Source organism: Aphelocoma coerulescens, chromosome 7, assembly GCF_041296385.1.
Source record: "Aphelocoma coerulescens isolate FSJ_1873_10779 chromosome 7, UR_Acoe_1.0, whole genome shotgun sequence".
NCBI classification, from domain to species: Eukaryota; Metazoa; Chordata; class Aves; order Passeriformes; family Corvidae; genus Aphelocoma; species Aphelocoma coerulescens.
Genome location: NC_091021.1, coordinates 35,976,899 through 36,003,292, shown reverse-complemented (window position 1 = coordinate 36,003,292; position 26,394 = coordinate 35,976,899). Strand labels below are relative to the sequence as shown.

Here is a 26,394-nt window from a genome sequence, read left to right as displayed (position 1 = left end):
TTCATCACCTCTTGATGTCTGTCTAGGCTAAGTCCTGCACCTATCATTAAATTCCCATGTGATCACAAAATTTTTGTCTCAGAGCTCATGAGCGTCTGTTTTTCAAAATCCCCAAAGCATTCAAAATTTAATATCAGAACCTCAAGTTGGTGTAAACAGCTAAATATTGAAGCAGAAAGGAAAGGTAACTTTTGAAGAGGAGCAAGGAAATGGGAACTAATTTGTTTTGATTTGAAAAAAACCAAAGTCACAGAAAGGCTTGGGCTGATCTTCCCTATTCCACCCTCACCCTGTACTCCTACTAATACAGCTGTCCCTCCCAAACAGCACCATCTTTTCCCTTGTACTTGACACACATACAAAACACACACCCAGATCCATCCCAATTAAGGCACAGATATGATATTTTCTTTGGATTTCATAACTACCATTTCATGTCTTAATGTTGCTTTTTTCATGAGCACTTTGTAAGTGTGTTACAGGAAATGCTGCTGTGGTGGACAGAGATATTTCCATCACCAGGAGGCAGAACTGAATTAAGAGAGATGACAGGACCCAGTAAAACACGCTTTGTGTTGCTGGCCTGCTGTGCCAGCTTTCTGTTGGTGCACCTAGAAACCAGAGGTTTTGAGATCAATGTCATCTAATGTCATTTTTCAAGCCCCTAAAGCCTTTTGTCCTCACTTTGCTTGTCACTAGGCAAGACCCTTGTTTGACATGACAGTAGGTTTGAATAAAGGCATTTATTATTCCAAAATATTCTGATCCCTTCAGCCTGTCCTTTCTTCATAAATATCTCCTTGTTTTTTCATACTGCACTAAAATTAAAACAAGATGAAAATTCCTTGCATTTAATGTAGTCGGGGTTAGTTGGTTCCAAAATGAATATTTCAAGATTTTTTTCCCCAAGTGCTCTTACTTAGCTCTCTATAAATTGGATTGGCTACGTTTTGCAGCACCTAGGCAAACCAGGAAAAGTGAAGAATAGCTTAGTTTGAAGCCTGACCACTGCACATCCTTTACACTTTCCTTCAGACAAGTTTTATACCCCCTAAACTGCTGTGGTGCATGTTGCAATCCACAAAGATTTAAAATTCATCAAACAGACAAAGTGTACATTTAATACTCACATGAGGGAATACAGAATGCCTTTCAATACATCAAACTCCTAAACCTTTTACATCTTTCATTTTTAAGCTACATGGATTTTGATTTGTACAATTTTAAAAATATTCTGAAGCCTAGTCAATCTAACACTAAAAAGCACTGTTGCACAGTAAGAAATCAAGAAATACAATTCAGCAAACCTGCTATAGTTGGTCCCCAGGGAAGTTTTTTTCCAATTCTGTTTGTCATAGCCCAGATCCATCATGTCATGCTAGCCTAACTTACTACTTCTGTCTTTTTTTCTATTTTTTTTTTTCTTTTCTTTCTCTTTTACCCTTTTTTTTTTTTTTTTTTTTTTTTGGCACACTCCAACTATTTTCTGTTAAACTAGTGCTGTCACAAGAAAACATATAAAAATGCTCTTTTGCAAACATACTGTTTGGTCTCTACTGAACTCTCCAGAGCCATGGATTTCTCTCACTGTCTTTATCAGGGGTGAATGTTGACAGATCACTGAACCTTACTGTCAGCAGTGACAGGCTTAAAGCTGTTTTGTGCAAGGTGGAGAAAAAACAAAAAAGGTTTCTGTGCCTTGCATCTAGAAGGTCCCTGATTTAACAACAAAGGCTTATGTTCAAAGATGATTAGCTTAAAGGCATTTCAGAGAGTTTTGATTGTTGCAGCAGTTGGGTGTCTTGCTACTGGGTGAAATATGTATTCCCCTGAGAACAAAGGCAGCAGCAATCCTATTCTGCTGAGATGGCAACTTTAATAATTCCATGTATTTATCAGTATTGTGTCAAGATCTTAAGGATTTTGCCCTTCAGGTGAAGTTGGAGGTAGATGGAATGGACACAGTGCTGAACAATCCCACTAAGATATACATGGAAAATGTCCTGTAAGGCCCTGGGGGAGAGATAGAAAAGATTCCTAAGTATCCGAATACACATAACGTAGATAAATGTCTTTGAGCTTTACAAAAGGAAATCTGAGCTTTCCACATTGGGCTTTAGCCTATGCATAAAATGATGAGGCCAGGTGCTTTTCCCCCATGCAGAGAAGCATTAAAAAAAGTATTAATAATGTAAATTATCCAGCACTGTTTTCACACAGAAGTTAAGCCAGGGAAAAAAAAATAAGAATGCAGCTTAAGCACTGAATGCATTGAAAATAATAACATGTCATATTCACTGTTGTGCCTCTTATAAAAAAAAAAGGCTAAACTTGAAATATAAATAATGGGATTTGCTGAAAAAAAATAATTGGATAGATTATTGCAGCTGTAAGTATTATGGGTAGGGCTTGACTGAGCACAGATATGCCATGTAAACTCATACAGAAAGTGAACACCTCTGTACCTCTGGACAGACATTTTCTGTAAGCTCACTCTACATGCCCATGCTCAGTGACACCAGGACAGATTTCACTGTCCCACAGGGACAACAGCCAACAGGGAGAGACTATTCATTTGGTGAGGATATATCTCTGTCTTCATGCACCATCAGAGAGACATAGGGGACTTCCAGGAGGAAATGCCTCCTAATTAATGATAGTTCAGAGCCTTATGAAGTGTGAAAGACTGTCTAGAGGAATGTGTAACATAAGCATGATTCTGAAGGGGCAAGCAGAAGAGCAATAAAGCAGTTAAAATGTAGGACTAACATGCAGGACAGAGGAACAGGTAACTGGAGGAATTCTGAGATCAGATTTTAAAATATTTTCATATCCTAAGGATATCAGTTCATGCAATTATAAGGTCACAGTAGGCCTATCTCTTTCAGTGCTTTGAAAACTTCATATTTTAAGGTAAATACACATTTTCCTCCAGATGTTTACTGCATCAAAGCTGGTGAGTTACTTGCCGTGTTTCATTAATCAAGATCTCATAATGCATCAGGAATTGCCATGGATTCAGGGTTATACTTGACACTGCACTGGTTGCATCAACATACTAGAATTAATTGAGAATTAATTGGGAAATTATTAAAAGTAATTTTCACCAGAATTTATGAGATACCCAGCTTCATATTATTAAGGATTTTTTGTAGAATTGGATGCTTATTAAAGAGAATAACTCAATTCTTCTAAAATCACAACACAACAAAATGGCAGAAATATCAGAAAGAAACTTTGCTAATGCTGAAAGCTGCTCACAGATTGATTTTCAAACATATCAGTTCTCTCCTGACATGTTTGTCTTATGATGTGTCAAGTGGCAGAGCTGTGCCACTGGCCACGGCTGCCGAGCAAACACAAATGTGTCCCTCGCCTTCTCCTGGCAGCTGTGCCCACAGAATCTCCAGATCCTGGCACCCCTCGGTGCTGCCAGGAGCACGGCTGAGCTGTGCTTTGGGACAGGATGTACCGGCTGGCAGGTCCTCAGTGGGCTCAGCACTTATGAAGCCTCTGTGGACCAAACCTCCTCATCTCTGGGATCAGGACTAAGGAGACATTTGTATTCAATCCATGGGAGGTTTCATGGTGGTCAAACCCCGAATGCAGTGATAAGATCTAGAGCAATCATTTGTAGGCAAAGTATCCTTTTTCCCCCCTTTTCTTTTCTCCTTTCTCTTTCTTTCTTTCCTTTCTCCTTTCCTAGCAAAGGGTTTTAAAAAATATGGATGCCCCTTGCTTTCCAAAATTTAAGTCCACATTTTTAAATTACTGGCCTTTTGCAGTTCAAAATATGTCTACAGGCCTAGTTCCCCTCCTAAAGAGGTTCATTATAGAAGTCAAAGTTCTGCACTGAGCCTCTGCAGGAATGACAGAAGGGTGGGATTACAGGAGCAGCTGCAGTCCACCAGGAGCTCTGATCCACAGAGCCTGCCCATCCCAGGGCTATACCATGGTACCAGTTGTGGCAAGTCACAGTCCTCTCTGCCTTCTCGCCATTCCCAGTGCACCTGCACCAACCCCTGCACTATAAATCTGCTACTTTGTTAATTCAGAGCTCCCTGAAGGTGATCTTAGCTGTCAGGGACATCCATGGTCTGGCAAACACATGGGCTGAGCTGACCAGAAGTTACCTTGAAACAGGCAGAGGGAAATTAATTTCTGGAGTTGGAAAGACCTTAAACACCATGTCTCCAGGCAGCATCTCAGGCAGAGACCCTCAAACTATCCAGCAGCCTGGGTTCCAAAGCTGTTCCCCAGCAGCTGGGGACCAACATCGGCTTGGAGCTAATGAGAAGCATCTCAGTCTGCTCAGACTTCATATTCTTTGACCAGGTGTGCCTGTGGCACAGAGAAGCTGTACCTGGAGAGGATGATTTGTGTTCAAACCTGGGCCAGGCTTTTCTCTCTCACTCCATCCCCAATCCTCCTGCAGTGGTGCCACAGATGGGGAGTCTCTTGCGGGACAGCAATCACTGGTGCTCTGCCATCCTGCAACACAACTGCTCTGCTTCAATCCAAAGACCAGCAATCTTGTTTTCCTAAAAGCCTTTTCAGATGATATGTGCACATGGCATCTGTTTGCAATGTATATTTGCCATTAGTGTTTTTAAGTGGGAATGGTGGGGTCCGTATGGCACAGAACATAAGGATTGCCGTGGTAATTAGTCATTATTTGGACTAGCAGAATAACCGCTCTCAAAGACTCTTAACTCGCTCGTATCCTAACACGCCCGACATGCATTTTCTTTGTTTCTGCCCTTTATGTAAAGTATTTTTGCTCTGAAAACACTGTTGATATTTATCATTTGCCTGACACATTAATCTGTGCAGGAAAAGAAAGTATAACATTTTTAGGAAAGTTTTGCTTTCCACATTTTTTCAGGATTACACGTTTTTGTATTACAAAACAACATCTAAATAACATCTCTAAATCACTATGAGTTAAAAGAAAGCAAAAAAATAAGAGTACCATCTCCAAAACAAAGCACACATGTAAGTTCAGTTGATCTAGAAAAAACACAAACCAGATGATTTACCTGCAGCTTCTGTTCTCTGAGACCTGTTTACTCTGCATATATTCACAGTCTGGGTGTAGGTTCTGAAAGTCAGATTTTTAATTCACAAGATTTTTAATTCTCAGTTCTCACAGCAGGTGTGCCAGGTGTGCCCACCATGCCATGGCTTTTGCACCACTTGGGAAAGAGCATTGTGAACTCAAGCTCAGGAGTTCCATGCTGAGAAGAGATGTGATGTGAGCAAATACCCTTCAAAGGGGAATGGCCATAGAAACTTCTCTTTTTCACCTGTGTGTTTCTTGGAGCGTTCCCCAATTCCTGTGAAGCTGAGGGAGGGCAATGCCATTGCACATGGTGAATATGCAGTGGAAGGTCCAAGTGAGAGCAGCTCCACATCACAGCAACCTGGAGATGGATGAGCCTGACTGAACCAGGCAGCTCCCTAGCACAACTAACAAACTCAGGTAGGAGACAATCAGAGCTGTCTCTCAAGCCAGAAGGATGGAGATCTTAGTGTCTTATTCCAACAAAAGTTAAGGCTCAGCACCTTTGCTCACAGCAAGTCACCTGGACCAGGAAGTGGGATAGGTGTACAAAGTGAGACAGACACCAGAACAAGCACTCTGGTCTTCTTACCTATGACAAGGGCTTTTTTTATCCTATTAAAGAAAATAAAACAAGAAAAATATGCTGAGCTTCACACTACATGTACAGGATTGTGTCTCAGTGTTCTCCCTCACTCTCCTGCACCGTGTGGGTGATGGTGCCAGTGCCACCATCAGCACCAGTGATGGTTGTGGCAGGCTCTTGGAGAAGCACAAGGACTTTCCTTTGAGGCTTTGAAGTCTGTAGATGAGCAAAATGGTGTTTGATGTTGAGTAATTATGTTAAGTGGGCAGGTGGGAGCCAGATGCTAAACCACAGCTTCAGATGTGAAGGCACTGGTGCCCCAGTGCTTTGTCTGGACCCCTATGTGGACATCAAATATATTTAAACATTAAAAAAACCCTTAAGAACTGATGCTGAAAGCATGCTAGTGAGCAGCAGACTATGTTATACTGGTTGCCATATTGGCTTGTCTGGAGCATTTGGATAAAATTTGTACATTTGTGTATTTTATGTTGGATTATCATTTCTTACTGTTTCCACATGTTCTTTCATAGGGAAAATAATGCATGATCAAATGGTAAGGCCTATTTTTAAACTGGCTTTATGCAATTGAACTGAAAATATTAGTTTATCTTGTGCTATTCTGTCAAGCAGTATTATACTGATTAAGTTTTTAGAATATTATTGCTGCAGATGGAGTATACATAACCTGCATTTATACTCCATTTCATGTGCCTGCATCTTGAATCTTGACAAACTTTGAATTTTTGACCATAGCCTCATGAAGGATCAGAATGTCATAACCCCTTTAGTCAATATTTTGAAAGGCTAATTTGAGTGAGTAATTGCATTCCAGTTCAGAAGAATATTAAAATAACTAGTTTATGTGAATACATCCATCCTAATGGAAATATACATTCCAGAAGAGTTGGAAGAATTAGCTTAATATCGTTGCTGTATAAAATCCAATGACTTGAGCTTTCAGGCAGGGCTGCACAGGCAGACTGAAAACATTTTGGCTCGCTTGGGTTTGCATCCACTGTATCTGCTTCCAATCTCAAATTCCAATAAACGAACAACAAAGAAATCAAAAGGAAACTGTGTGGCTCGCCAGCTTGAACCTTGCTTGCAGAGAAACCAGACAAAACCACACAGTGTGAGGAAACAAACATAAAAACAGAGTGTAATATGTTTTCTATTGTTTCTGCCAAAAAAACATCAATTGGTCTAGATCCACACAAAATCTGCCTTCTTCTGCTTAAATGTACCCCACGCTCACTGAAGGGCTGGTGAGATTTCATGCACTTTAAAGTCAACAAGGCCAACTTGTGGTGCAACCTTCATTTTGTTTCATTAAAAAGAATACCACACACAGCCATCTCAGAATGAGACACAAATTCCTAGACAATTAAAACAACCCCTTGTGCTCATGTTCAGCTTCCTTTTGCCCTATACAACATCTGCTACTCCCATGCATAGCTGAATTAGAAGATCCTACCCAAACAAGTAGCTTTAGCAGTGTTAACAGCATAAGAATACATGGAACAATGAAATCTCCAAGGTTTACAATTTAAGATGGTTTCTAAGCTGGAAGCTTCCATGCTGCAGGAATAAACCAAATGCTTTTGTTGGCTTGTCCTTGAGTTAAGAGATGATGAGTAACCTGAAGATACCATGTGGCAGAAAATTGGGGGTTTTGTGAGCTTCTCATGTTTACTCATTTTTAACCTAAAAGTCTCAGGCTTTCATGCATATCAAAGAAAAGAGAAATTCTTTGTAACCATCACTGCCCTGTTCAAAGTTAAATATTGTTACAGATGGGAACAGAAGGACTTTTTGCTGCAGGACAGTGATCCTACACTGCACATCTGGAGCACATTGCCAAACCCTGACTGGCAGCGGGGACTGCGCGCATCAGATGCCATTAGTCAGAAAATGTGTTAGGACAAAGAAATTATGGGAAGTGTACAACATGGTCAGATGTAAGGAAAAGCACCATTTGTAGATTTGTTAGTCAATTAGGCTTTATTTCAAGTGATTCCCCCAAGGCTTCTTGAGGTAGGAGCATTTGTTTTCCTTCATTTCACCTAAGCCTGCTATGATTCAGTGACTGCAGAGTTCTATAAAGTCTCAATATTTTGATTCTCAGAACTGTCACTCAGAGCATCACCTCTGCCTTGACCTCTGTTCTGAGCCTTACTAAATAACCACATAACATCCAACATACAGCCAAAAAAAAAGGAAAAAAAAACCCTGCACAAATCTATCAGATGTTGTACTGTGACTGTTATCAGCCTCTCGTTTATATCGTTAATTAAATGAAGAATACACTGTCACTATTTTGGTTAAATAATAGCCTTGGTCAAGACAGGTGGCTTATACCACCTCTGTGAGTTCCACCTTTATGAGGTGTACGACCCTTTTCATTTTCTACTCTTAAACTGACTTCTGAAGTTTCAATACTTGAAAAAAAATCCCTCACACTTCAGCAAACAAATCTTGGTATACATAAATAAAAGTCATTTGGGAAAAACCCAAATAATTTCTAGTCCATAGTGCTTACCTACCATTAAAAATACTTTGTTCTCCAATCAGAGGGTATATTAAATGGAAAAATGCCACACTGTAACTAGCAGAACAGATCATAGGATGAATTGATTGGCATCACCTAATTAAACTGATATGAAATAGGAAATAAATTCATAGAAATCCAAGTCAATTTGCTAAGTGAAAGAAGACTGAGAAAAAAAACTTGAATAGTTTACTTGTAATGAATAATCTGAATAACTATGCAATTTCAGTAAAAATACTGCAGATATTTCAAAGTTACATATTTACTAGAAAGATCTTAAAAAATCTTTTTAAAAAGTAAAATGTGTGCTGAACTTTTCTGACATTTACAAAAGTAATTAATTAATATGATTAAGCAAATTAGACTGAGCCAAAGTCTGACTGATTATAAAGCATGCTGCAAGAGCCACCTGTTTGCTAGAAAGATTAGATACAGTGATGCTGGCAGCTAGAAAAAAACAGAGAATTATGAAAGATAATATCTATATATACTGATCTTTGAGATCTGTCTTTTCTGACATGCTTCACCAGATTATCTCAGCTTTACCTGGGAGAAGAATCGTCCATAAGACATTTTTGATTGGAAAAAAACGCTGGTGATTAAGCTAAAATAAAGACACTGCTAACTAGGTCCATAAGGGTGTTTGTGGATCTCGTTCCTAATTAGGTACATCAGCTCCTCTGTATCCAGCTAGCCAGTTCCCAGGGTCCAGGAACATCCTAGCACAAGCCTCTTTCTCTCTAGATTTGCTCTCCTTCACCTTGAGGGCAGCAGTGAATGTTCCTGCTGCACAGACACAATATCTCAATTTAGCATTTAACAATCAAACCTCTGGTTTGCAATGGTTGCCATGAGATGCTGTAAAATGTGCAGTTGTAGGATATTCATCCCTGGTGATCATTTACAACTTGAAGCAAAACTTGAAAACAGGGAAGAGAGGTACTTCTTTCCTTGTTTTATAAGATTCTTATTATTTATATTAACATAAAGCCTCAGTCACGTATCTCATATTATGTATGGAACAAACCCATCAGCTCTATCAGTAGGACCCTGCAGTGAAAGTCTAAGTAGGGACACATCACACCCAGCTTTAAAAGACTTAGAGGAGGTGTTGAACTTGTCTTCATGGTTAAGTGTCAGAAGACTTCAGAGAACCCATTTGGTATTAAGTCAGGAAAGGGATGAGGACTGGAGCAGGAGTGTAGACTTTTGTGTTTATGGTGCAGGCACAACAACTCTGAGGATTGTCCTGTACCAGCACAGCACATCAGAGACCTTGAAGTCTGGACAGGAGGCAGGAGATGGAAAAGAATAGTTTTCCAAAAGGCAAAGGAGCAGATAAGGGTGTGGAGAAGAGCAGAATCATAGCAGCCCTGAATGACCAGACTTTGAGGACAGCCTATTTACCAGCAAAGGACAGAAGGGCCATCAATTCCATGCAGTTGTATCAATCCCATGAATTTTTCCATGGAAATGATGTCTTAGTGCTCACCCTGCACCCTGGAGGCTTAGCTGAGGTTAACACAGAGCCCTGTGTGTTGGATCCCCATCACTGAAGTAACACATTGGGCAATAACCAGTTTAGCAAATCACAGTCCTGCAAAGGGAAAATGCTACCAAGTGGATGTGTCTGTGAGAAAGAAAATGCTGGATATAGAAATTAGCAGAGCTGATTGCTAGGTATGCTCAATTAGGAATGTATATATGGACTATTCTAGATATAGCTTCAGTCACGTGCAGCCCTGCTGCTTGTACTGTATTTCTTCCATACAGATTAACTAAACACAATGTTAAAGATGGAAAAAAACCTGTGATTTGAAAGTTCTGACATAAACAGCCCCTGAAAAAGAAGCAAACAGAGCACACATTGTCTATGCCATTTGTGAGCCAGTGGATCTAATGGTTCACTTACTTTACAACCTGCTTTGGAATAATTTGGCACATCTCTAATTTTAACAAGCTTCAGTGGGATTAGATAAAATGCAGACTTTGTTTACATCAATTAACACTCAAAGAAGTACAAAAGAACTTGTTAACTGCATTTATGAACAAAAAAGTAGCAGAGTGAGAGTTTGTCCAAACGAAGTTACTGTATGACTTCTCAGATTGGCACAGTTGTCTCTTAAAGACTAAAACCAAAAGCCCAAGAATGGAGCTGCATTTTCAAAGAGGTAGTATAGAGGCAGATGTGTATTTTTAACAACATCAGCAGATCTAATCAACATTTGTGATAACTGCATTCCCAGGTTTGCACACATCAGACTCACAGAGATGCCTGCTTCCCTCCTCATGCCACGTACACATTCACTGAGTCAAGTGGAAAACCAAAACCATCGCAGGCAAGTTGACAAATACATTGGCCACTGCTACATTATTATTATTATTATTCCTGTTTCCAATTATTTTGCCTTGACTGATTATAAGCACATCCTTCTCTAAACGCTACAGAGCTGGAAAGAAAATGTGGATGACTTCAAACTCAGGACTAACCATCCACAGCAATAATAAAATGGACACATCATATATGCCTCACAAAAGGTTTTCAAATAGCAATTATATTAATAAAAACACAGAGAGGAGAGGAAAAAGTAGGTAAAAGTTTAAAAAGTGAGGGAAGGAGAAAAGTGCAGCATGGAATATATTATACCATGCCTATAGTATATACTATATATTAACTGAATTCTGATAAGATTCATTTCTTTTGCTTGTAAACATTTTGTTCAAAATTTTAGATAACACAAGAGACTCCTCCAGAAGTTGTTTTTGTGACTCTCTCAGGATCAGCCACTTCTAAGGAAGCTTCCTATTCCCTCCTTAGGTGCCTCATGCTGCCATCTTTTCCCCATAAATAGCTCAGGGATTCATAAAACAATGTTGTCACTAAATCACAATGTTCTTAGCTACATTTTCTGTGTAGTTAAGAGGCCTGGACTCTGTATAAATGCATTTTTGTTACTCCAGCAGCCTGCCATTATAATTAGAAGTTATCAACACAGCTGTGCTGCTCACAGGCACTGTCACCAGTGAGAGCCTGGCTGGTCAGTGCTGTGTCCCCTATCCTTCAACAGCACAATTTCTCCCTCTTGACATGACAAAATTAACTCTCACAACCTAATACCAAGTCTATGGCTGCACTAACAACGGCAAAAGGTGTCTGGAGCAACCTGGTGTGCTCAAGCATTGCAGATCAGAGATCTGCTGAACTGCAACAACAAATAGAATCAATTCCTTCAAGAGTCTCTGTGTTCCTAAACTTACCACGGCACACAGCAGAGCGTGACTTAACAAAGCTCAAACGAGCAAGGAAACACAAAGAAAGGGTCTTTAATTCATGGAGCCACACTTTCTGTAGCACAAACTTCATTGCTTAAGGTAGGGATATTAAGGAAAAGGAGAATTTGTTATTTTCATGGAAATAGAACAAAGAGAATTCAAGAGCAGGAGGAATTATATACCATCAAATGTAGCTCATACTCAGCTGATTTTTTCTTTTGGTTTTTTTTTATTTTTTTTTTTAAAGAGAGAAAGGAGTGAAAACTTAGGAAAGTAACAGGTAGGAAAATGTTCCTCTAAGGTGAAGAAAAACAAATTGTGCTAAGTAAGAAATATCCTCAAGCTCATAAGCATAATGATGACATTTCCAGTATCATGGTTTAAATAAAGTGTTTTGAACACCACATAGAGCAACAAAGCTGTTGGGACCTGGAGTCTCTTTTCTAGTACCACCCTACAAGTGGAAGTTGCTGAAACCACGACAGCCCAAGCAAACAGCCATGCACACACTTAATATTCAATAAATTTTGTTCATAGAGGCTACTTGAAGCAGCCCATAGGTATTAACATAGATATCTAATGCATAGATATCACAGAAACCCAATTCCAAAATCCCCTCTAAACAGCACCAGCTCTAAATGCAGAATATCACAGCACATGCAGATTAATTCCTGATAGGTATCCAAACCCTGGACAATCTAATAGCAGCTTAGCATTGATTGCATGCTACACAACAATTTAGGTTTTGTTTTCCATTAGTAAACACCTCAAATTACATGAAAGGGAGAAAAAGTTCCCTAGATACAAGCATTAAATATTTATCAGCCTTATGTCTGCTCTGTCACCACTTCTCTTAGAAAGTCCATTAATTAAATACTTTAGAAACGATTAAAACACTTCCTTAGAACTTATTGGCACCTGTTAATTCACTGACCCTACGAGGCTATGGCAGTAAATGTCTCGTTTGATTGCTTCTCTTACCAATAAATCAGCAGCTTAAAGACAAAGGAGACATGATGCAACTCCATGTACACAACATTGCCTTAAAACACAAAAGCCAGTATCTAGAGGCAGAGAAACAGAACATTTATGTAGACAGGGCAGCACAAATAATCTATTTAACCTAATCTTTTAATTACAGGAAACATCTCGTAGCAAGACATACAAGAGCAGTGAAATGACCCAGAGCTAGAAATCAAGATGATATATTTGTGCATGTAAAAGTAACACCAGCAGAATTCATAAAAGAAAACCTCCTTGGGCATTATTATCTTTCGATCAGGATACACTGTCATCACGTTAAGAACAGGAGAAAAAATGGCTTAAAATATATTATTAAAATACAAATAAAGGGACAGGGAAAAGAAAACAAGAGCGGAGAAAGGTAAAATTAGAAAGGGAGGGGGAGTGCAGGTGAAAAGAAATCTGTTTGAATTTAAAAAAAGGAGCATCTTAGGATTGGGGAGAGGAAAGAAATGAGGGACAGTCCCTAATAGCTTGGCACAGCGCAGCACCTACTCCACTGCAGAAGCTGCAATGATTTTGGTGTCATTATTTACTCAGTAACAAACTATTCAGCAGAGAGGGGGGTTCAAATCTGGCCCTGCTTGGGCAGTATGCAAATCTTCTCCCACTCCTCTGCAAGCTTTTAAGGATAGCTGGCAGAGAGTCCCCTGAAGAGTCCTGGCAATGCCACAGTCTGCGGTGGGAAACGAGCATCTTGCAAAGAACCCCTGAGATCCTCCTACCCCCTTAAATCTGCGAGAGAGGAGAAGTGTTGCCTGCAAGGGGGAGCGAGACAGAGCGTGTGTGCAGGAGAGGGAGAGAAAATAGTGCTGGTAATTATAAAAGAGTCCTGAAATGCCAGGAGATGGAGAGAATAATTGATCCTAAACAAAAATAATGGCAATAAATTGCTTACCCCTCGCTGTATGCAATGTTTTCTCTTTTCCCCCATTTGTGGTGTTTTGACCCTTTGTTCAGATCCTTTACCTCGCTGCATTGAAGTTATTATGGAATATTTGAAAAAATTGGCTTCCCTTCCTTTGATCTCTACTACTGGATTACATTCTTCCTACTCCCTGCACACAGTTCTTCACTCCCACATTCATTTTCCCCATTTCTTTGTTTACATTCAATTTTACCATATTTCTTCACACTTTTCTACATGGGTAAAGTCTATGTTATGTTCCGACACACATTACACTCTCTCTTTCCTTACTTTGCACTTTTTTACTGATCATATAGAATATTTGTTTCCAGAACGACAACAAAAAAAAAATCCAAAACAAAACAAAATATACACACACACACACACACACACAAAAAAAAAAAAAAAAAAAAAAAAAAAAAAAGAGAAAAGGAAAAAGAAAAAGAAGAAAAATGCATGCAATGGTGAAAACATGTTCCTTTTCACTCCAACTGCAGCCCTAGCTGAATTGTGCTGCCATTGTTTTCCAACAGGACTTGCATATCCAAACTTGGGAATTCCCATCAGTCTGTCTGACAGAATTTTCCTGTTTTTTCTCAGAAGGTGTGCATTTTTCAAATGCCAGTAACATACCACTAGAGAATTTCCCAGGAGTAACAGCTTGGTTTGAGGGACTCTTATTCAAAAGCCTTACTTCCAAAAAAGTCATTTGAAACAGAAGAATCAAAACTGATTATTTACATTCTATAAATCAAAACAAAACTACAACCAATGCATTTCAAAATATGGCTATAATTATTTTCTACACGTTGATAAATTGCTGGACATACTTTCCTGAGTGCTGGTTGGCAATTCCTTGATCACTAAACACAATGTTTATTTTATTTCAGATTGTGAATATAATTATTAAAAGTGTGATTCCAAATAATCAAAAGAAAAAAAAAAAGAATATACAGGGAAAAAAGAAACGTACAACAAACCAAACACAAGTGTTTCAGGTGCACTACAGTGTTTTTAAAGCTCTGTCTGTTACACTTCATGAAAAGGTCTATTCCCAGGGTGGAACTGGTTGACTCTATCCCAGAGGATGGAGGAGCCCAGATCCAGCAGGGGCAGAGCATCCCGAGTCAGGTGACAAAGTTGGGAGTCACAGCAATGGCCCCTGTGACATTTTAGGGGTAAGAAGCTGCAAAGCTCAGGAAATCTCTCTACAATCCTGACTCCATTCTCTGAAATTTATTGGAATGACAAAGATGTAAAAATGTATTTACCCCACTTTTCTCAGAGTGGTTAGGAGACAATGTGTGTCATGCCCAAAAAGATGAGGATTATTTCCTCAATAAACTATATATTTATTTTGTAATCTCCGCCACATGAGTCTTCTTTCTCCAACAGTAAAAGCCAGGGGGCATTAAAAGATGCAGAGTCATAACACAGTATTCCAAGTGTGGAGAAATACAGTTCTTATCTCAGACTCCCACATTCACACCCAAAAGTTTCCTTTTATAGCCTCTCAAAGAGGGCTTGGGCTGTGCCAGCCAAGACCACCTCGCTCAGACTCCACCCTATCAGCTCAGAAACACAGGAGAGAAGCACAATCATGGTACTACTTACACCTGCACAGATTTGTATGACCTACCCTGGTGTAAATCAGGAGAGTTTGGGTGAAATTAATGTGTTAACATCAATGGAGGTAGGTCTTGCAACCCTCAGTCAAAATCCAACATGTACAGTCTATAACAGGCAACCCCATAAGGAAGATAGGGATGGACTGGGAATGGGCTTTGATACCATAACTAAAAAGAGAGGTAAAAAACCCCAGTCAATCCACTGTATATTGATTTAAGTACTGCAGGATAGGGTATTCAAATAAATAGATATTTTTCCTTTCAGTCTCTTGTTCCATGGCCTCGCTTTGTTTTCTCCTTTTAAATTTATCACACATTAACAATTTTTCTGAATTAATTCAAGGCATCTCTGGCAGCACATGATTAAAAATTATCCAGTTTTAATTGTTTTTCAGCAGCAGAAGTGGTCGAAACACGAGTCTGCTTAGTCTGCTTGAGAGCTGGGCACGGGGTGGTAACAGGTTATTTCAACAGTTCAGGGTAAAAATGGGATCATTCACTTAACTTTACAGTATCAGTGCAATTCATCTCAGCCCATAACAGATGACATGTTCAATAGAATATGTAAAGTATGCCTCCACCTAGTGATGACTATGTACAAATAATAGAAAATAATAATAATTATTCTATTACTTAAGAGAATCACAGTAATTGGCTCCCATTTTCCCAAATTAAAATGTGCTCTCATGCAAATATTCATGTATACAGATGCACACTTTGCCTCCTGAAAAATTAGTTTAAAGCTCAATCTGTGACAATTTACCTGCAAACTCTGACTTGGGGGAGGCTAAACACATTCTAAGTGTTAAGTATACTAAAATTTCAAATGATAATATATTTGTAGCAACAATCACTATTATCAGGACAAAAAAAATAAATGGGGGGGTGACTGAAGTGCTCTGGATTTTAAGTGTTAAAGTTGTCTGAAAATTGAAGTTTGATAGACTATTTCTAAATGAAATGGTAAACAAACCACATCCCTCCCTGCAACTTTGTTTGCCAAAGAAAACGTTTGCTAAACTTCTTGGATCACTGTGTTTTATGGATGCAATTGCAGATGTAGTGGCTGAAATTCCTAGGAATTAATTTACCCCAAATCAGAGTAGAGGTTATGAAAGTAAAAGTAAAAAATAATAAATAATAATAATAAAAAAACATAAATGATAAAACCTCATAACAGTAAAAAACACCAACACTCCAGAATTCAAAAAATCCAGCCCTTGAACTCAATCTCAAATTTCTAACAACTCTCATAATCCACATAAAAATAGTCTCTAACCAGGATCAATTGGAGGCGCATCCTCAAAATCAATAAACTTGAGGAGGAGGTTTGAAAAGTCAGGGTCCCTTGTGGAAAACGTTCCTGTGGGTTTTCCTTTCATCTGGGAGCTACCTTAAACGTCTTCTCAGGCCGACTACTAACGGTAATGCATTACCATTTCAAAAAAGTCTCCCCATCCCATTAGCGGTCCATGAATCACAGTTTAGGAATTCCTGCTCTGCCGAAAACCAGAGGTGTAGTATCTAAAAGAGAGGGCAGCTCACTGCCTGCAGTTCTCCCCTCGCATTTAAATCGCCTCCCATTGTCCATATAACACCTTGAAGCATCCAAAAAACATCCTCTCAGCAAAGAAATCACTCCTACACAAAAAATGTGAATTCCAAACCTCTCCTCTGGCATCCCTCTGCACACAAATTCAGAGAGAGGACAGCCAAGGCTCCCCATGCCCAGACAATTCCAAATATCTGCCTCAGTCATTAAAGAGAAACACAAAAATATGGAGTCAAGTGGCTTCGCCAAGATTTTAAAAAATGTAGTGGCTGAATACAGAAATACCAGCACCAAACATGTAAACAAGTCAGATTTTATTATCTCTGAGTGAGTTCATTTAGGATTCATTTTTCTCTTTGTGTTTTTGTTTTTTTTTTTTTTTTTCCCCAAGAGTTTGATAAATTAAGGGAATGTTTGGGCACCTGTCAAGACACTTTTTTTCTTCATATTAACTTACTTTAAGTTTAAAAAAATTATGAAAAATCATAATGCTCTTAAATTAATTAAACTATTTTCACTTAGGAGAAGTGCTAAACCTTAAAATACTAAAGAATCAGGAAATCAGGCTTCTTTTGCTTTTCTTACGTTTTCCTTTCAGCTGTTGATTGGCAGAACTAAGAAAATACCATTTTCCCCAGGTCATGAGTACACAAAACACAGCACCAAGGGCCACACTCACATCCGAGGTTCTTTATCAAGTTCACCCTACTGAATATCTGTAGCCATAATTCTCATTGCATGCTTTATCTTGAACCAGCTCGTCCTCGTGAAGTTATTTACCTTTTCCCTATCAGCTGATCAGAAGATGATCACCATTTTAAAACATAAATGAACTACCTAAGGAATAACAGGTTTATGGAGGCATTATTCCTGACCAAAAAAAAAGAAAATAGATATAGATATAGATTATATAGATATAGATATAGATATAGATATAGATAGATATAGATAGATATAGATGATACAGATGATATAGATTATAGATGATATAGATGATATAGATATAGATATATAGATAGATGATATAGATATAGATGATATAGATATAGATATAGATAGATATAGAGAGATAGATTAGTTGATTCAGAAACCAGTTAAACAAAGGTTAATTGTAGAATGGTTTGGGTTGGGAGGGACTTTTAAAGTCCACCTAGTCCAACCCCCCTGCCCTGGGCAGGGACACGTTCCACTGGACCAGTTAATAGCCCGAATTACTCAGCCAGGCGCCTATTTGGGCTGAAAGATGTTAAAAAAAAAAAAAAAAAATGCTCGGTGTCACCACGGTGGGTGCAGAGTGACCTGCACCCCGTGCCCTGCAGGGTGAGTCCGTGGGGGAAAGGGAGAGCCCTGGTGGCACCGGGCACAGACTGGGCAGCCCTGGCTGCCACCGCTGCCCGCATCCCTGCCCGCATCCCTGCCCGCATCCCTGTCCGCATCCCTGCCCGCATCCTTGCCCGCATCCCTGCCCGCATCCCTGCCCGCCCGTGCGCTGCCCACGAGATGGCAGCAATATGTTTATGAATAATGCAGCAGAGGCTGCAGTCCATTTCGCATGCGGGAGCTGCTGCAAAGCGCCGCTCGCTCCTTCAGCTGCAAAACAAAATAATATCGCACCCCCCCCTCCTCCCCTCCCCTCCCCAACCGCACAACCCTCTGTGAATTCGGCCAAAAAAACAATGGGAAAAATAAGCTGCTCCTCTGTCACGCTGCCCGGGTTGCTTTCTCGTGTGGGATCGGCGTTTTCCGAGCCACAAGGTGCTTCCTCTTCCCTTACAGATTTGTCCAGGTCCTTGTGCTCAGCCGTGCTTCTGTCCCTGACAAAATTATGTCACACGCACATTAAGCATTAACTGCTGCTATGTTTTATTTCTGCAGCACAGAAAATGCCTGTGGCTTGAAATAAATATTTTCTTTTCTGATGGACAAATAACATCTGCACTTGTGAAAGCTGCAGCGTGGCTGTCACAGGCTAAGTGATTCAGATAATTTCTTGAGAAGCACATGTGTATGAGCACACACAGACACTCGTATCTATCACAGGCACTCACGTATCAGCACTTGGATATACCAAAAGAGGGGCTCTTAAAAAGCGTGGTGAGCTATTATAATAATCACTTTTAACAGACAGACCTCTATGTACCCATAATGTCACATTGGAGGAATACAGACTGTGAGGTTTGTAAATCAGCCTGGTTTCATGGAAAATTTAGGATTGCTTTTCAATTGGATTTTGGAGTTCTCCAGCATTTAGGGAGACCCCTGGCCACGGCCTGCAGTGGGTACCACACAGAGGTGATGTGCAATGCCACAGACAGTGGCACCACAACACTCTGCCCAGGGCTTTCAAGCCTTTCCAAGACCTCCATGAGTTGTTGAAGTTACACTTTTCAAGAGATTCTTTTTTTTGCTGAATTTTTTTAGGACAGTAATTGGGGGAAAAAAAATACCTGCCTAGGTAAGATCATATTTAGCTACAAATCAACCACTTATTTCGAGAATTTTGAATCTTTCTTCAAGAAGCCAAGTTAACAAAATATTGCTTATCAGGAGTGGACCTCATTATTACTGAAAAGCAACAACTTTTTCACGTCATTAAAAAACAAGTAATTAGGATTTAAATTTTTTCTTTTAATAATCATAATAAAAAAATATTAATGTCCTGGTTCTCTAGCCACAAAATACGCAAGGCCTTTCTGACACAACTCAGGGGGTTGTGTTACCCCAAAGCAGACTCAGAAACTACAGAAAGTGAGAGAAAAAGATTAACTTTGTGGCACCTCTACCTTAACTGCTTGGTTTGTCCATTTTATGAATAAAGTTGATGCTCCTTGAAATCCTTGAACTTCCATCACAGAGGTTAAATAGATAGAGAAGTTCCTTGAAATTCTACTACAGAGGTTGGAGAACTTGTTTCCCAAACTTTTTAAATGCACACTGCTGTCAGCCGAGTGCCCTCCTGCTGATTCCTTGTCTATTTCCAAATTGATTATAGCTCAAGTATTGAAATATCAAAATATTGAAATATTTTGGTATATATTAGAGAAAAGTTTTTTTCATTTCCTTTAAGGTGTCTTAAACATATGAAGTCCAAGGCCTTACAGTTTGTGTCTTCCTGTCCAAAGTGCCAAGCTTTTCTTGTATCACAGGAGTAATGACATCTGTCTCTCTTTCCATCATGTTTTTTTGGGGAAACTGGCTTTATTACCTGATATTCCTTAGAACATGAATCTCATCAAGAATTTTTGTGTCCATGATTACCGAGCAATCTGAATTCCAGTTCATTTTTCATATGCTCTCTTCGGGCTAGCATGAGTAACAGATTGAAGACCGAGACACTGGTGAGAGAAGGTGAAAGTCTGACCATTTCTCACCCAACACTTCTGAAACAAGGGTAGAACTGCATATTCCAGAGTGCTCCAGTTACCAGGATCTTGCTTAATCTCAATTAGATAAGGATCTTTTCCTTTCTGGGCTGATTCTTCTGCCTCTTTACTAACCAGGGTCACCTCAACACTTCCTTGGGTCTCAAGAGCAGCTACTGTCAACATAGGTGAAGTGGTTACAGTTAAATCTGCCTTTTTTCATACACAAAAAATAAACTAAATAATAAAAAATAAAATTACCAAGGATCTCTAAAGGTCTCTCCTGCTCATCACCTTAAAGTATCATATTAAAGTTTTTAGAAACCAAGGTGACTTCTCGATTGTATAAGGTTTAAAATGCATATTGTGTGAAATTTTCTATTTCCTGCAAAACTTTCCTCACAATCAAGGATGGTTTTCTTCTTACACTAGGTACTCTCACTCTTAATTTCCTGTTTTGATCACCAAAAAGTGCATTAAATCTTATGTGACTTTCAAAATTAAAGAGATTAAGAAAAAAGACAACTGAATACATGAAAAAAAAATGTATTCACGGGTTTTGTTGGATTTATGTTACAAAAGACAATAGTAGATATATGGAGAAGTCAGAAGATTTTGTGCTTTCATTGATTAGGTTTTACTGAATATTTTGGCAGGAGCTTTGCCAGTAAGGTCATTAACAAAACAGTTAGAAGAGAGAACTAGAAACACAATTGTGAGGCTGTTCCACATTGTTTTGTTCAAGATCTCCCACTTTACAGCAATAAAAAGAGAGTACTTATGTAAAAACCACAGAATGGTTTGGATTGGAAGGGACCTTAACTGATGTCATTCCATGGGTAAGGACACCTTCCACTCCAAGCCCCATCCAACATGGCCTTGGACACTTCCAGGGATGGGGAAGCCACAGCTTCTCTGCACAATCTGTGCCAGAGCCTTACCACCCTCCCAGGGAAGAATTCCTTCCCAATATCCTGTCTAACCCTGCCTTCAGGCAGTGGGAAACCATTTCCCTGTTCTGGCACTCCTGGTGCTCAAAGTGGAGTGTCACCTCCCTTGAACTACTGCCACCACTTCTTTTGAAGATGATGATGAAGACCATTTCTTGGGCTTTTTTTTTTTAATTAATTCTAATTTTGTTAGTTAAAGGACCTCTTTCTGACACCACCTAATGTGGTGGTGTGACGTGGCGAAGCCTTTTAACTAGGCAGTTTCTGGGATAGAAATTAAACCCCAGTAACAGCAGTGAGGTCCAGAAGTGGACAAAATCATGATTTAAGATCACAGGAGTTCCATCTAATGCACAGCAAATTCAAAGCCAGAAAAGGTTCCTGCACGACTCGTTGGAGCTGAAGCAAGAATCCTCTCAGGCTCAGGGGACGACACTAACTCTGGGATAGGTTTTGGGTGGGAACATGCTCCAGCTGCTGATAAGGACCACCATAAGTCTGCAAGGTGGCTTGTTTAGATTTCCCTCTGCTGTGCAGCGCTTTTATTTAAAAACACACAAAGAAACCCAAATACCAATTCCAACCCAAGCCCCTCCACATCGCGCTCTCAGCGTTCCCTCTAGAGAGATCTTGGAAACAAAAATGATCCCTCCCGTGGCAAAAAGTGGTGATTTAAACCATTGCTGGGAGGCATCCAGACACTATCCTGATCCTAGGGTATGTAGAACAAAATACCTTATCATTCAGATTATGCGCCTGGACAAAGCTGGAGAGCCTCAAGGTCAAGGGACTTACCCAGGATCAGCACCATAAATGTTATTATATATGAAACAGCTGCAAGATAAATTCTTTCATATTACACATAGGTGCAGTTGTACTTTCAGCTGTTTTGCTGTTGAAATACTGTAGGTCTCACACAGCTTTCTCCATTTGTAACATACACTTACACTTAGTTGTGTGTGATTGAGTAACCTCTTACAGCTGCAGTGCATTGAAACAAGAAACGGCATCACACCAGATCTGTGGCAAGTGCCCAGCCATAGAAATCCAGAAATTCCTCATATGAAACCTTCCTAAAAGTGAACTTGGTGAACAGGGTAAAATTATGACTGAAGAAACCAAAAAAATGCCTGTTAGTTAAATGAATGGTGCTATTAAGAGAAGAAAGCAGCTTCACCAATTCATAAATGTGCTGTTTGCAACCTTTTTTGTACTTTTCATCTCTCTCCTATTTTTCCTTTTCTTTTTGAATTATCTGAGAGAAATCTCCCAAAACCTCTTCAAGGAAACAGTGTACAACCACAAGACTTTGTGCTAATGAACCCCCAGAATTAAAAATCCAGAGGTCAAGAGCACATCTTCCATGGAGTCTGGGCTGAATTTGAAATTAAATGGTTTTTGACTTAGAGTAGAGGTTGAGTGAAACAGAGGAAAGAATAAGATCCAGTTGAAAAGTTTACTAGTACTAAAGAATGTGGAATATTGGAAAAAAAATCTGCAAATTATCCTAGTTACTGGTGTTTCAACAGCCATATCAGTAGTGACTGAAAAGCAGCCCATTAAGTTATTTTCTTTATTGATAACCCACATCAAAACACACCTACCCAATATCAAAGTAAGCCAAAGAAGGCAAGAGGAGAACGACAGAGTGACATAGGCGCTGTTTCTGTTCCATTTGCTGACTGACAACACTGCCATCCCTTAACATGGTTTTATTTAGTTATTACAACCATCTCTCTGTAAATGACACTTAGGATTATTTAAGATTATGTTGTAATCCTTTTAATCCTCAGTGCTTTAAATTTCAGGCTAAACACCAAAGAGCAAACTAGCACTTAGCAGAAATATTTAAAGCATGTGATTTGAACATAAATCTTCTTTTATTCAGCACTCCTTCGATGAAGACCTTGTGTATCACATCACTCAGCCAGCAAGAACAAACAGCATCATGTCTCACTGCAAACTGCTACCTTTCTCCACATCATGGGAAGCTGTTTCTAACCAGGTCTCTCCCTTGGTGCCAGCTACATCATCAATAAAATAAAGGAAAGGAAATCAGGAGGTTATATTTTATGAGATGTGCATATTTTCAGTTACTATTAAGGAAAAGTTGAGGGAGAAAAACCCCCACATAATGTGTTCATCAAGAACAGAAATAGATTGCATGCACAAATTGGATAGTGTGAGACAGATCAGACTTATCCTGTTAAAAAGGGAGTAGCTCAATTAAAATGAGAGGAGTAACACTGCTGAAAACATCATGATCAAGACCAGAAACCCAAATCTTCCTGCCTGAATATCATTTACTTGCAGTTTCCTCTTTTTTTTTCACTCTGCATCGATCATGTTTCCAATTAGTTTTTCTTCATAATACTCCTATGCTCCAGATCCTTGCTGCTATCCATTAACTGTCATCTGCTTAGATTTTAAATCCAAGATTTCCTTCTTTTTCTTCAACCCAAAATTTCAATAGTCTTTTTCTATTTATTCATGAACTCAAATTGAGCACCCTGGCTAAATCAAACTCAAAATTCTGCACCTACTCCTAATACAACACATTAGCACAAAGCAACCATTGATCTGCTTGAATCAGGAAAAAAGGTTTTGTTAGAAAGTAATGAAACAAAATGCCAACTATGTTTTGATGCCATGCTTTGAAGATATAATTATACTTATTTCTGATCATTTCAGAGTTAAGCAGCTAGCATATTCAATCAAAGAGCAGTGCAATGCATCTATATTTAGGTTGCAAAAAAAAAAAAAGGATTAAAGAAAGTTACCCATATTGTTTTCATCTGAACAAACCTATGATTAAGTAGATGCACATTATCAATTTTATTCCCACCCACGAGGGATAAGTAGATCAGGAGAAGTGTTTCCTGAAATACTCAGTTTCCAGGTACAAACTGACCTCTCCGCTTTCGAACTCGTCTTGGATTCCCTCCAGACTATCTCACAAATCTTCCCTCCCTCTCCAGTCCCCTTCCCACTCTATCTGCTCATGTAGCACCAGTCTCGTTCAGTCCCTTCCTTTCCCAAAATGTCACCACTACTGGTGCCAAAGCCTTCTCCTCTTTCGCTCTTACCATCTGGCACAATCTTCTTGTAGCTCTCTGTCTAAACAATGCTCCATCCCTTTTCAAAATGTGTCTTAACATATGTCCTTCCTCCCATGCTTTTAGTTCTTAATGTCTCTCCCACTCACTTATTGGCTTGATGAAGACACATTTTAATGGGTTCAAACAGTAGTGCATGAGTTTCCTTTCTCACGTTATTCTGATTCAGTGGAGTTACACCTCACACGAACAGAAGTGAGAAGAAAATGCATCGCAGAGCCTTCGTACCACCAGTTTGGTAAATCAATAACAGAGCTTCGTTTGTCTTCACGTTGGAAATGTATTAGCTGCAATGAATCACCGCTCCGAAACGCGTTTCCAAACAGGAATTTTGCTTACTGCAAAATGAGAAATAAACCCTAGAAGCTCAGAAGACCTGTCAGTGTGCTCAGGGGGTTGCAGGAGTGAAAGCTAAGGTTATACTTAATCACATTCCAAGTGAAAAAACTGAAGATTGACAGCGAAACCAAAATATTTATTCTAAAAATACCTAGGAAATGACAAAGCCCCAAGTGTTGTCTCAAGACAACCTGAAAGATGTGGGGGGTATAGAAGCATAAGTCTCCCTGTCTTGGAAAAGAGGAATATTTCTAAATATTGCATATGCTTTAGAAAGATGTCTAGAAAAATAAACCTTGAAAAAGCCTCTGTAACACCCAGTTGACCCAAAGAGGTTTCTTTTCAAGAAGCCACGTACAGGCCCTTAGGGGGTTTTTATGTGTAGTGTTTTTTTTTTTCTTCAAGCCCAGATCCAGACACAGTTGGTTCCTCCAGCATGTTTCATTGGTGATGATGCCAAAGGACTCTCTGGTAACTAACAGGATCTTGACCCTGACATGTTCCCTTCTGAGTATCTCCCCCCTTTATTGCTTGTATTGTTAAACATTTTAAATGTAAGAATTCTGGGAAACAACTCGGCTCATAGAGAATAATATTTTGATGTGGCTTGACGCAACATTTAGTGAAACAGAAAAATACAACAAATCCTTTCTACTGATATTCATGGGAGCTGGATTATGTCCAAAACCTGAAGATGTTGCAATAAACTATTTTAGCCCCTAGATCCTGGAATGTTAACCTTGCAGTAATGCTTTTCCCCTCCTTTCATCTTCTTGGGCCTTGATCCTCCCTTTCAATTCAATGGGATTTGGATGAAGGAATTAAATAATATTATTTTCCATCAATGAAGAATAGTCCTGTGAGAAATACATGTCCTTCTCTGCTGGCTCTTTCAAAATCCTCCCCTCCCCTCACAGAAGTGAACCTGGGTCATCACCGTCTGAGGACCCTGAGCAGCAATAAAAATAAACAGAGTAACCGCACTGCGTTGGAGCCGTGCTTGTATAAGCAGTTTGAAGAAGTTGTGTTTATGGAAGTCCTTTAGGTCAAGATTCTAGGCCTGAACCCAAAGCAATTACCTACTAAGTTTTAAAAACAAATTGAATATAGAGCATTAATCAATAAATCAACAGGTTCTCAAGTGTTTAGGAGACTCAGTCATCAGAAATCCTTCTCTTAGAAAAATAGTAAACTGATGCTGGATAAAGTGTTACACTGCTGTACTGGTAAGAAAAATGCTGTATTAAATCAGGCTCTAGTTATTAAAACCAAGGAAATAAAACCTACCTCTTCACAGAGTTCAGACTTAAATGAGCAGTGGAATGCTGTGCCTCTTACCTGAAAGACATTCTTTCTGCTGGATTTCTCTGAGGTCCACTCAATGCGAGCACCACACAAATCCACACACTCAGGTTTATATCCCGGTTTCTGGAAAGGAAAAAGAAAAAAAATCAACATGAATATGGCCTGACTTTTCACAAATGGGGACAGTTATCAGATAAAACAAGAATAAATCAAGTTAAAGTGACAGATTGTTGTAGCACCGCTGCTGATATTACTGAAAAGAACTCATTATATACCCTGGTACTGTTAAATAACCACTCTTGGGGTGTCTTAGTAAGAAATAAGGTTCTGAGATCAGAACATAATTTTAAAAACAACTAAATGCTTTAAAAAACAGTCTAGTGTAACATATAGTAGATCAAAACACAAATGCAGACACATGGACCAGCTATTTTCAATGCTTACTTTGCCAAACCTCTTGAAGAGTCATTGAGTTTAAAGGAAAAATTTTGTGGGTTTTCCAAATGCAAATTTAAACTGATGCAACTGGAAAGGACAGAAATTAGACAAGAACACATATCGTATCTCTGAGACAAGCTATCTCCTTTCTCCAAACAAATTATCATTTCTTGCTCCTAAAAAAAAAGAAGAAAAGGCTTTGAGGGCATGTGTGACACCCAGAAAGAGCTCAACACGAGGGCTGATACTTCTCTGTGTCAGTCCACGCATCCTGGAGTGACACAGCTCTGCCTCCCCTGCTC

General features: G+C 39.3%; 1 protein-coding gene across 4 annotated transcripts in view; it reads right to left on the bottom strand.

The window, feature by feature from the left end:
- The window catches only part of ARHGAP15 (Rho GTPase activating protein 15), a 321,555-nt gene that overhangs the window by 239,108 nt on the left and 56,053 nt on the right, over nt 1–26,394 (bottom strand). For all 4 annotated transcript variants that reach the window (XM_069021284.1, XM_069021285.1, XM_069021287.1 and 1 more), the window contains exon 6: nt 25,688–25,777. In XM_069021284.1, coding sequence (XP_068877385.1) covers nt 25,688–25,777 — 90 coding nt within the window. The remainder of the gene's footprint in view (nt 1–25,687; nt 25,778–26,394) is intronic.